At 47.1% G+C, this 12216-nt stretch overlaps 1 protein-coding gene across 2 annotated transcripts; it reads left to right on the forward strand.

The window, feature by feature from the left end:
• The first annotated feature begins 1421 nt into the window (after nt 1–1421).
• Nucleotides 1422–3257, forward strand: Sat2 (spermidine/spermine N1-acetyltransferase family member 2). 2 transcript variants are annotated; one of them, XM_059269450.1, is made up of 6 exons: nt 1422–1671; nt 1832–1883; nt 2029–2112; nt 2180–2281; nt 2425–2465; nt 2902–3257. In XM_059269450.1, the coding sequence occupies exons 1-6, from the start codon at nt 1606–1608 to the stop codon at nt 3067–3069; spliced, it is 513 nt and encodes a 170-aa protein (XP_059125433.1). In that variant the 5' UTR covers nt 1422–1605; the 3' UTR covers nt 3070–3257. The 2 variants fall into 2 exon arrangements, with proteins under 2 accessions (XP_059125433.1, XP_059125434.1); XM_059269451.1 differs by lacking the exon at nt 2180–2281.
• Nucleotides 3258–12216: the final 8959 nt, after the last annotated feature.

Here is a 12216-nt window from a genome sequence, read left to right on the forward strand (position 1 = left end):
ACAAACAAAAAACAGATGCAGTGAGGGGAGAAACGTAAACTCTGGCTGCGATCCAGAGTTTGACACTGGGCTGGGGAAACGATCCAAGAGGTCAAGTGCTTTGTGAACACACACGAAGACCGGAGTTCAGACTGCCCACCACTCACACGATACCTGGACAAAGAGGTGCACACCTGTGACCCCAGGGCCGGGGCAGATGAGATGGTAGAGTTGCAAAGAGGTGGAGCTCCCTGGAGCTCACTGGCCAGCCAGTCCAGCAGAAGTGGTGAGCTCCAGGTTCACTGAAAGGACTCTGTCTCAAAATTCAGGTGAAGAGCAACTGAAGAAGACAAAACGTTGACTCCTCGCTCTGCACACTCACACGCCTGCCCATGTGCCCATATAGCACACTCACCAAATAAAAAATAAAAAGTTCAAGGCTAAGCTGGATGGTGGCTCACACCTAGAATCCAAACACTTGGGAGGTTGAGGCAAGAGGGCTGCTAATAAGTTTCAGGCCAGCCTGAGTGTCAGGGTGAGAAGTGTCAAAATGAAACATAAAGGTGGAGACGGGGGCCTAAGACTGTAGTCCCAGCTGCTGCTGGGGAACGGAGGCTATTGAGTCCAAAGCATCAAGGGATTCAGGCAAAATCAGATATAGTGACATGTAATCCCATCACCTGGGAGGTAGAGGCAGGAAAATCAGAAGTTCTAGGTCATTCTTGGCTACACAGTGAATCTGAGGCCAGCCTGGGCTACATACCCAGGAAAAACTCCCACTCCCTGAAGACCCTATCAGAAGTAAAGGAGAAAAAAAGAATAAGGAAATTGCTATTACTCTTAATTACAGGGATTTATTATAGGACCTAATGTAGAAAAGTAAAAACCCTATGAGCCACCCAACAGTCATAGGAAGCAAGGGTAGGGTTTGCTCAGCGTGTCCAGAGATCCTGGGTTTAATGCCCAGAGCCAAAGAAGGGAAGAGGAGGGGGGGAGGGGGAGAATGGGAGGAAGGGGAGGAGGGAGAATGGGAGGAAGGGGAGGGGGGAGAATGAGAGGGAGGGAGGGGGCGAGGGAGGCAGGGAGAGAGGGAGGGAAAGCTGGAAGAGGCAGAGCACTGGGCTTCCACTATCCAAGACAGCTCCTGGAGACCCCTGAGGGTCTCGCGCTGAGTCTGGGATACCCCCGCGGCTGGACGACTAAGAGTGAAAAGTAAAGCCGCTAACTGGAGCATACTTTAACTAAAGCAGCGCAGAAGAGGACTTTCAAGCCTAGGGTATACATGACAGAAATTGCAAGCTTTACCACTTGCTCCTAGTCTTGCCACGGGAGCCGCGGGGCGAGGCGGGGCCGGGGGTGGGGTGGGGAAAATGGTCTTAACCAGAAGCTGATTGGCTGGAGGGCGGGGTGCAGCATTTAAGGCCTTTCCTAGGAGAAGAGACCATCAAGCCGATCCACGCTCCTGGCTGAGATCCGCTGGTGCCCGAAGCCTGTCTGGGAGCTCCTAGCATTTCTTTTGCCCCTCATTTCCAGCTCTTTGAGACCTGAGCTGTAGGCTCTTTCTGCGGTCCTGAAGAACGGAAGTGGAGACTCTTTGATCTTTGATTTTTGACAGTGACGATCTGGATGGCTTCCACACGGATCCGAGAGGCCAGGGAGAGAGATTGTGCAGACATTCTGAGGATGATACGGGTGAAGCCTGCGGGCTGGAAAACCGAGTGCCTTGGGGCTGGGAGCGGCGTGGTCGGAGCGGGGGGGGGGGGGGGGTAGACAGGGGGGTGTACCTTTGGACCCTGCTCTCCGAGTGGCAGGGCCTTCCTACCCTAACGATGTCTTGGTTCTCCCATTGTAGGAACTGGCCAAGTACGAGCAACTGTCCCATCAGGTGAAGATTAGTGAAGAAGGTGGGGCTTTGCAGCTGGGTCCTGGGGGGGGGGGGGGGGGGAGAAAAGGCAGTAACTAACTACAGGACTGGACATTAATCCGCCCCCCTCCTTCCCTCCCCCTCCTCCCGCTGTCTCTGCCCTTGTCACACCCCAATCTCTACAGTCCTGAGAGCAGATGGCTTTGGAGAGAACCCTTTCTTTCACTGTTTGGTGGCAGAGGTTGTTCCAGAGTCTGGGGAGCTCCAAGGTAAGGGACCCTCCAGGCATCCTCAGTTTTTCCTCCCAGAGGCCTTAACCTTCCCTCTCATTTTCAGGGCCCCGTGTGGTGGGCTACGGGCTATACTACTTCAGCTACAGCACATGGAAGGGACGAAACATTTATCTGGAAGACATCTATGTGATGCCGCAATATCGGGGTACTGCTGGCAGAGGCTAAGGGTGGACACGAAGTACCCACAAGCCCACTGAGCAATCCTTAGACCCATCCCCTTCCCTGCCCCCTAATATCAGTCTATGGTTTCCTCTCATACCCCTTCAACTCCCCCTTTTTCCACTACAGGTCAAGGGATTGGTACCAAAATAATCAAAAAGGTGGCTGAGGTGAGCAAAGGGGTGGGGGTTAGAAACTAGTCCCCGCCCGAGCCCCCCCTCGACCCCTCCATCCCCCACCTCCCCACCCCACCCCACCCTCACCCCACCCCACCCCGTCTCCCCGGCCAGAAAACAAAAACAAAAACCAACCAATCAGCCAAACAAACCCTCCTGGAAGGTTTGGGGTTCCTGAGGTTGAATGAGGAGATGAGAGAAATTCTTTTTTTTTTTTTTTTTTTTTTTTCTTTTGGTGTTTCGAGACAGGGTTCTCTGTGTGGCCCTGCTGTCCTGGAACTTGCTCTTAGACCAGGCTGTCCTTGAACTCAGAGATCCGCCTGCCTCTGCCTCCCATGTGCTGAGATTAAAGGTGTGCGCCGCCGCCGCCACCGGTCAATTCTTCTTTTTAGAGCCCAGGGCAGTCAGCAGTGTCTTCTCCCTCCCACAGGTTGCCCTGCAGAAGGGGTGCTCCCAGTTCCGCCTGGCAGTTCTGGACTGGAACAAGAAGGCCATGGACTTGTACAAGTCTCTGGGAGCTCAAGATCTGACTGAAGCAGAAGGCTGGCGCTCCTTTCGATTTGAAGAAGAGGCAATGAAGGAGATGGCAGGATGCTGACGTCAGCCCCAGGGGAGTTCTCTCTACTGCCCACTCGTTGGGATCACCGTATCAGGTTTCCCTAAGACTGTATTCACAGACAGGGACCCAGACAGACACTACCCCAAAGGCCTCCTGAGGCGTAGAAAGAGTGGAAGCAAGGGACCAGTCTTGTTGAGAATGACAAATAAAATACGTGGCTTCCCTGGTGTGGTGTTGGGGAGAAATCCTTCTTTTGTTTTCAGGTGGAGAATACTGCTCTGATGGGGTTGGGACAGCCAGAGAGCCAGGACTGCTCAGGCCCCACGGCCACAGGAGACCCTAGCTTCGCTCTTGCCTGTGATTTTAAAAAGAGAACAAGGGGCTAGAGAGGTGGATCTGCCGTTAAAAGCACTGGCTGCTCTCCAGAGGACCCGGGTTCAATTCCCAGCACCCACATGGCAGCTCACAACTGTCTGTAACTCCGGTTCCAGGGGACTTGGCATCCTCACACAGACATACACGTAGGCCAAACACTAGTGCACATAATTTTTTTTAAAAAAAGAACAAGAGGGTATAGGAATGGCATATCAAGCTTGTCATCATCTTTGGAACCCAAAGTTCTTTTAGGACTCATGTGCCATAGACTACAGACTGGCTGTTGCTGTCAGCATTTCAAGGAGCACTGGGAAGAAGCAATTGCCTCACCTAAACCGATCAACCTCAGCTGGGTAGGTATGACGGCATGGTACTGGGGAGGCCGAAACAGGAAAATTCCTTCAGGGCCCACCTAGAAAAGTGAGATCTGTCTCATCAAAAATCAAATTAAAAAAAAAATCTTTTTATTACTAGTTTGACACTAAAGTAAGATTAAAAAAACCAAAGCAAATCTTTAAAACTCTGGGAACAATAAAGGAAACAGGCTATTTCTCTCTCTCTCTTTTTTTTTTTGTTTGTTTGTTGTTTTGTTTTGTTTTTCGAGACAGGGTTTCTCTGTGTAGCTTTGTGCCTTTCCTGGAACTTGCTTTGTAGATCAGGCTGGCTTTGAACTCATAGAGATCTCCCTGCCTCTGCCTCCCGAGTGCTGGGATTACAGGCGTGCACCACTGTCTGGCTTTCTCTCATGGTTTTTTTGTTTGTTTGTTTGTTTTGTTTTGTTTTTGTTTTTCGAGACAGGGTTTCTCTCTGTAGCTTTGGAGCCTGTCCTGGATCTTGCTCTGTAGACCAGGCTGGCCTCGAACTCACAGAGATTCACCTGCCTCTGCCTCCCGAGTGCTGGGATTCAAGGTGTGCACCATCACTGCTGGGCTTTTCTTCTTTTTAGATAGGGTCTACACTGTGTAGCTCTGGCTGGCCTGGAACTCACTGTGCAGATCACCAGTCTGGCCTAGAACTTACAGAGATTCACTGTCTCTACCTCGAGAGTGCTGCGATTAAAAGTGTGTCATTTAGGCCGGGCGGTGGTGGCGCACACCTTTAATCCCAGCACTCAGGAGGCAGAGCCAGGCGGATCTCTGTGAGTTCGAGGCCAGCCTGGGCTACCAAGTGAGTCCCAGGAAAGGCGCAAAGCTACACAGGGAAACCTTGTCTCGAAAAACCAAAAAAAAAAAAAAAAGTGTGTCATTTTTTTGTTTTGTTGTTTTGAATAGTCTCTAGCCCAGGCTGGCCTCCAACTCCCTGTGTAGCCAAGAATGACCTTGCATCTCTTATCCTCTGCCTGTACTGCTAGAGTGCTGAGATAACCACGCCCATTTCATAGATGTGTTGGGGTTGGAACATGGGGCTCATGCATGCTAGGAAAGCATTCTACCTACCACCTAAGCTGCATTCCTCATCCTCCGTTCCTTTTTTATTTTTTACATTAATTTATTTATTTGTGTATAGGGGCACAAGGGTGCCATGGCTCACTCTAGTAGTCTGTGGGCACTGAATATACATGGTGCACAGACATACATACAAGCAAAACGCCCATACACATAATAAATAAGTTTAAAAATAAATTTTAAAAAAAACTTATCTGGAATTGAGCCTGATAATGCAGGTCTGTAATCCCAGATACTCAGAAGGCTGAGGCAGAAGATTTGAGAATTCTTCAAGATTTGGGGAGATCCTGTCTCAAAAGATTTGAAGGTTACACAGAGAAACCCTATCTTGAAAAACCAAGGGGGGAAAAAAAAGGAAAGGAAAAGATGTGGAGCGCCACAGGCCTCTGATCCCAGCATTCGGGAGGCCCAGGCAGGCAGACCCCCATTGCAGGATATTTGATCACACTGTGTGAAGAGGTGTCTCTTTTTTACCCCATCTGCTTAAGGCAACTATTGATTGGTTTAATAAAGAGCTGAATGGCAATAGGTAGGCAGGGGAGGATAGGCAGGACTTCCAGATACAGAAAAGAACTCTGGAAAGAATCTGAGGCACTCTAGATTTGTCAGCTAGACTAGGGGGAAGTCAGACGTAAAGTGTTGGGTTTTTTTGTTTGTTTGTTTGTTTGTTTACTCTTTTTGGTCTGCCACCTAGCTCCCAAATAAATCACAGGGAGGCTTATTCTTACTTATAAATGCCTGGCCTTAGCTTGGCTTATTTCTAGCCAGCTTTTCTTAACTTAAATTATCCTGTCTACCTTTTGCCTCTGGGCCTTTATCTTTAGCCTATATGCCTTTCTTTACTTCTTACTCCATGGCTGGCTGTGTAGCTGGGTGACTGGCCCCTGGAGTCCTCCTCCTTCTCTCACTCCTAGATCTCTCTCTCTCTCCCCAGATTTCTCCTCTTTTTTTTTTTTTTTTTTTTTTTTTTTTTTGGTTTTTCGAGACAGGGTTTCTCTGTGTAGCTTTGCGCCTTTCCTGGAACTCACTTGGTGGTAGCCCAGGCTGGCCTCGAACTCACAGAGATCCGCCTGGCTCTGCCTCCCGAGTGCTGGGATTAAAGGCGTGCGCCACCACCGCCCAGCCAGATTTCTCCTCTTATCTATCCTCTCTGCCTGCCAGCCCCGCCTGTCCTTTTTCCTGCCTTGGTATTGGCCGTTCAGCTCTTTATCAGACCAATCAGGTATTTTAGACAGGCACAGTAACACAGCTTCACAGAGTTAAAACAAATGCAACATATAGAATGCAACACATCTTTGCATCATTAAGCAAATGTTCCACAGCATAAACAAATGTAACACATCTTAAATTAATATTCCACAACAGTAACAAGCCACATGGCAGAATGTAGATTAATGTAAATGAGTTAATTTAAGTTTTTTTTTTTTTTTGGTTTTTCGAGACAGGGTTTCTCTGTGTAGCTTTGCGCCTTTCCTGGAACTCACTTGGTAGTCCAGGCTGGCCTCGAACTCACAGAGATCCGCCTGGCTCTGCCTCCCGAGTGCTGGGATTAAAGGCGTGCGCCACCACCGCCCGGCTAATTTAAGTTTTAAGAGCTAGTTGGGGGGCTGGAGAGATGGCTCAGAGGTGAAGAGCACGGTCTGCTGTTTCAGTAGTCCTGAATTCAATTCCCAGAAACCATATGGAGGCTCACAACCATCTGTAATGAGATCTGGTGCCCTCTTCTGGCATGCAGCAATACATGCAGGCAGAACACTGTATATATAATAGATAAATCTTTTTTTTTATTTTTAAAATTTAATTAATTAATTAATTAATTTATTTATTTATTTTGTTTTGTTTTGTTTTTCGAGACAGGGTTTCTCTGTGTAGCTTTGTGCCTTTCCTGGAACTCACTTGGTAGCCCAGGCTGGCCTCGAACTCACAGAGATCCACCTGGCTCTGCCTCCCGAGTGCTGGGATTAAAGGCGTGCGCCACCACCGCCCGGCCTAATTAATTTATTTATTTTGGTTTCTGGAGACAGGGTTTCTCTGTGTAGTTTTGGTGCTGGTTCTGGATCTCGCTCTGCAGACCAGGCTGGCCTCAAACTCTGCCTGGCTCGGCTCTGCCTACTGAGTGTTGGGATTAAAGGTGTGTGCCACCGCTGCCTGACCTAGATAAATCTTTTCTTTTCTTTTCTTTTTTTAATTTATTTTATTTATGTTTTTTTTTGTTTTGTTTTTTAGGTATGAGTGCTCTATCTGCATGTATGCCTAAATGTCACCAGAGGGCATCACATCACATTATAGATGGTTGTGAGCCACCATGTGGTTGCTGGGAATTGAACTCAGGAAGAGCATCCAATGTTCTTAACCACTGAGGCATCTCCCCAGCCCTCTTTTTTTTTTTTTTAAAGCAAAATTACATTAAAAAAAAAAAAAAAAAGAGCTAGTCGGGTACAAGCCTAAACTAAGGCCAAGCTTTCACAATTAATAAAAAGTCTCCATGTCATTATTTGGGAGCTGGTGTTCCAAAGAAACTCCAACTATAGATCCCTGAGTTGGAGGCCAGCCTGGTCTACAGAGCAAGTTCCAGAACAGCCAGGGATACACAAGAGAAACACTGTATCAAAAAACAAAAACAAACAAACAAAAAGATTTTTAAATGAACTATAGCTGTAGCTCAGTGCTGGAGTGCTTGCTTAAAATGTGCAAGGCCCTGGGTTTTAAAAAAAATCGCGGGGCAGTGGCGGCCCACACCTTTAATCCCAGCACTTGGGAGGCAGAGCCGAGCCAGGCAGAGTTTGAGGCCAGCCTGGTCTACAGAGTGAGTTCCAGGAAAGGTGCAAAGCTACACAGAGAAACCCTGTCTCTAGGGGGGCGGGGGGAGGATAAAAAATCTAGCTGGGGCTAGGTAGAGCAGCTGCCTAGCTTTGGGAAGACCTGGGGTTTGATTCCCAGTCCTCCAATAAAATGAGAACAACAACAGCAACAAAGAGAAATCTAAAGAGAGCAGAAAATGGCTCAGCAGCTAAACGCAGTTTATGCTTTTCTGGAAGATCAGGTTTTAGTTCCCAGGACCCACATGGTGCTTTACAGCCATCTATAGCTCCAGTTCCTGGGGATCCTCCATTTATTTCTCGTCTACCTGGGCACAAGGCACACACATGGTGCGTATACATATGTTCAGGCAAAATACGCATGAAGTTAAATGTATAAATTTTTTTAATTTTAATTTTAATTTTTTTTTTTTTCCGAGACAGGGTTTCTCTGTGTAGCTTTGCGCCTTTCCTGGAACTCACTCTGTAGCCCAGGCTGGCCTCCAACTCACAGAGATCCTCCTGCCTCTGCCTCCCGAGTGCTGGGATTAAAGGCGTGCGCCATCACCGCCCGGCTTAAATGTATAAATTTTTTTTTTTTTTTTTTTTTTTGGCCGAGAATCACTTTATTGATCTTTACAGAGTTAAAATGTGGCAACCCAAAATTTCCAACATGAAAATTAAAAATCACCCACATCCAGGGGATCTGATGCTTTCATCTGGATTCATGCTCGTGCTGCAGACACATAAGTTTAAAATAAATTCTTTTAAAGCTGGAACTGACTACTTAGTTCTCCAAGCCTGTTGTTCGCATTCGTACCCCCCCCCCCTTCTAATGTATTGATAGTGAACGAACACAGAATAGTTCAAACCTTAAGGGGACAGGTGCCTGTGAATGGCGCTCACAGGGGTTAAATGTATAAATTAAAAATCACTTAAACAACAGAAATCCCACAACCAACCTCAAGCCAGACATGGTGGCTCATACCTGCAATCCCAGAACTCAGAAAGATGAGGTAGGAGGATTGCCATGAGTTAGAGGCCAACCTGGTCTCCACAGCAAGTTCTAGGTGAGTCTGAGCTACAGATGCAACTTTGTCTTACTAAACAAAAACCGAGGGGCTAGAGAGAGGTTCAGCAGTTAAGAACGCTTGTTGCTCTTGCAAAAGACCAAGGTTTGGTTCTCAGTACCTAAATGGTTCCAGGTGATCCTGACCTCCGAAGGGCACCAGACATACATGTGATGCACATAGGTATATGCAGGCAAAACATTCATATATGTAAGATAAATAATCTGAGACAAAACAAAACCTCCAAACCAAGGCCGACCCAGGGGCACACCTATAACCACAGCACTGGGGAGATGAAAGCAAGAATCTCAGGCGTTGCCGGGCAACAGTGGCGCTCGCCTTTAATCCCAGCACTCGGGAGGCAGAGCCGGGAGGATCTCTGTGAGTTCAAGGCCAGCCTGGACTACAGAGTGAGATTCAGGATTACACAGAGAAACCCTGTTTCGAAAAACCAAAAAAAAAGAGTCTCAGGCATTCAAGGCCAGCTTTGACTATACAGTGTTGGGCTATATGAGGCCCTGCTTCAAAGAACATGATGATGCATACCTGTAGTCCTAGGTCCTGAGGCGGGAGGCTCCAAGTTTCAAGCCAGGCTGAGATACAGCAGATTCTGTAACATAAAAACAACAACATGCCCAACGGGCAGTGGTGGCACGCAGCTTTAATCCCAGCACTTGCAGATCTCAGTGAGTTCGAGACCAGCCTGGTCTACAGGACAGCCAGGGCTACACAGAGACACCCTGTTTCGAAAAACAAACAACCCCCCCCTAGAAAACCCCCAAATCAACAACAAAAAAAGGTAGAGATACTGATGAGATGACTCAGTCTGAAGGCCTAAGTTGGATCTCCAGGACCCTGATAGTTGAGCAATGGTATGCCTGCTCCCAACAAATAAAATGTAACAAAACTTTTTTTTTTTTTTTTTTTTTGGTTTTTCAAGACAGGGTTTCTCTGTGTAGCTTTGTGCCTTTCCTAGAACTCACTTGGTAGCCCAGGCTGGCCTCGAACTCACAGAGATCCGCCTGGCTCTGCCTCCCGAGTGCTGGGATTAAAGGCGTGCGCCACCACCGCCCGGCTGTCACAAAACTTTTTTAAAAAAGGGAAAAAAGGCAAGTGGATATTGATGGAGAAGACCTTTAGCATTGACTCTGGCCTCCATACCCACTCCATACTGAAAGTACAAGAACACACAAACACAGACCTATGTGAACACAAGATTAAGTAAGGACTAACACTAAGGGGAAGTCCTTTAACTCCATCCTTTTACGTCATCTGCCTAGAGAGGGCGCAGACCCCACAGGTGTGGGCTCAGTCCCCACAATTTGCCTGTTTCTCACTTCAGGGGCCAAAGTCAAGTCCCTGATTGTTTCAGCAATGTTTCTGACCAACTAGTTAGAAATCAGGTTCGTACAGCCTCTCCTTGGGTCCAGTGAATTTGTTAGGACAGCCCACAGAATTAGCAAATATGTTTACAGTTTATTGTTAAGGGTGTTACTACAAAGGATACAGATGAAGAAATGTCTGGGGTGAGGAATTGGAGTATTAGGTTGGGGCACCCTTGTCCTGTCCAGGGGGGCCACCATCCAGGAACCTTCCCATATTCAGCTTTCTGGAAGTTCTCAAGCCTGTCATGGAGTTTTTCTTTTTTTTAAATTAGAATATCAAATACATATATCTTTGTACCTTGCTCATAATATATCTGCCCACCGCCTTCTCTCATTTCTCCCCTGCTCTGACACTCCTCTCCTCAAAGAATCTCTCTTTTGCTTTCATGCCATATATATGTACATATGCTGTTGAATCTAGATTCTATGAGAAAAAAATGCCACATTGTGTTTCATCCATGACCTCTTTACTCCTCCTCCCTTTAGAATCCACGCCTCCCCTTTATGTATATACATAGATTTATTTTTTCTGAGACAGGGTTTCTCTGTGTAGTTTTGGTGCCTGTCCTGGATCTCACTCTGTAGATCAGGCTGGTTTCGAACTCACAGAGATCCGCCTGGCTCTGCCTCTCGAGTGCTGGGATTAAAGGCGTGCGCCGCCGCCGCCGCCGCCGCCGCCGCCGCCGCCGCCGCCACCACCACCACCACCACCACCACCACCACCACCACCACCCGGCTAGATATTTTTATATAGATTCTAAATGTGAGAGAAAATATTTAATATTTATCTTTTTTTTTTCAGTAGTAGGGATGGAACCTAGGGTCTTACACCTGCCAAGGCAGGTGTGCGACAACTGAACTGGACACATAGACTTCTTTTAGTTTTGAGTGAGGGTCTCATTAAGTTGCCCAAACTGGCCTCAGTTTCACTCTATATCCCAGACTCCACAAAGTTGTCCCACCTACACATGTACATCATGCACACACATACCCACAGAATAATAATAATAAATACATGACATATAGATGATGATCTGTCCTCTGCTAGGGCTATTGTTTCTATTCATTTCATTAGTTTATAGTCTTGGTGTGTCTCAGGCTGGCTTGGAACTTGCAAAACTTCTTTCTCTGCCTCACAAATTTTAGAATTACAGAAAAGATCTACCATGCTTAATAGGACATTTTTAAAAAATTTTTTTTAAAGATTTATTTATTTATTATGTATATAGCATATATGACTGCATGCCAGAAGAGGGCACCAGATCTCATTACAGATGGTTGTGAGCCACCATGTGGTTGCTGGGAATTGAACTCAGGACCTCTGGAAGAGTAGTCTGTGCTCTTAACCGCTGAGCCATCTCTCCAGCCCCCTTAATAGGACATTTTTATTTTTTGATTTTTTCAAAACAGGGTTTCTCTGCATAGCTCTGGCTATCCTAGATCTCGCTCTGTAGACCACACTGGCTCAAACTCAGAGATCCCCCTGCCTCTGCCCTCTGAGTGCTGCGATGAAGCGCCGTGCCAGCACCACGGGCTATTTTTGTATGTATGTGTGTGGCCATGCCCTTCTCACAGCATGCTTGTGGAGGTCAGAGGACAGCCTCGAGGACTCCATTTTGTCCATCCCCAATGTGCTGTGGAGGTCACTAGTGACAACCACTCTTACTTGCTGAGTGTTTTGTCTGCCTGCGTGTATGTGCACCACAGGTGTGCCTGGTGCCCACAGAGGCGATAAGGAGTGTCCAGTCTCCTAGAACTAGAATTATAGGTGATTGTGAGCTGACATGTGGCTGCTGGGAACCAAACTCAGGACCTCTGGAAGAGCAGCAGTGTTCCTAACCACTGAGCCATCTCTCCAGCTTCCTTAGTAGGGGTTTTTTAATTTAATTTTTTTTTTAACTACACTTTATTTATTTTGTTTGGCCGTGTAAGACACATCATGGCTCATGTGTGGAGGTCAGAGGACAATTTGTGGGAATTAGTTTTTATCTTCCACAGTGTGGGGCCCGGAGATTGAACACGGGTCATCAGCGGGCTCTTCTATCTATTAAAAAAGGTAATTTAATTCTCCAATGAAAAAAGAATTTTTTTTTTTTTAGCCAGAAACTGCATG

This window comes from Peromyscus eremicus, chromosome 8a, assembly GCF_949786415.1.
Source record: "Peromyscus eremicus chromosome 8a, PerEre_H2_v1, whole genome shotgun sequence".
Taxonomy (NCBI): domain Eukaryota; kingdom Metazoa; phylum Chordata; class Mammalia; order Rodentia; family Cricetidae; genus Peromyscus; species Peromyscus eremicus.

Excerpts from the sequence above, each read along its gene's own strand:
- Sat2 (XM_059269450.1), top strand. The coding sequence starts at position 1,606 with ATGGCTTCCACACGGATCCGAGAGGCCAGGGAGAGAGATTGTGCAGAC. Across the intron at positions 1,672-1,831 it reads ACATTCTGAGGATGATACGG|GAACTGGCCAAGTACGAGCA; the intron begins GTGAAGCCTGCG and ends CTCCCATTGTAG. Across the intron at positions 2,466-2,901 it reads TAATCAAAAAGGTGGCTGAG|GTTGCCCTGCAGAAGGGGTG; the intron begins GTGAGCAAAGGG and ends TCCCTCCCACAG.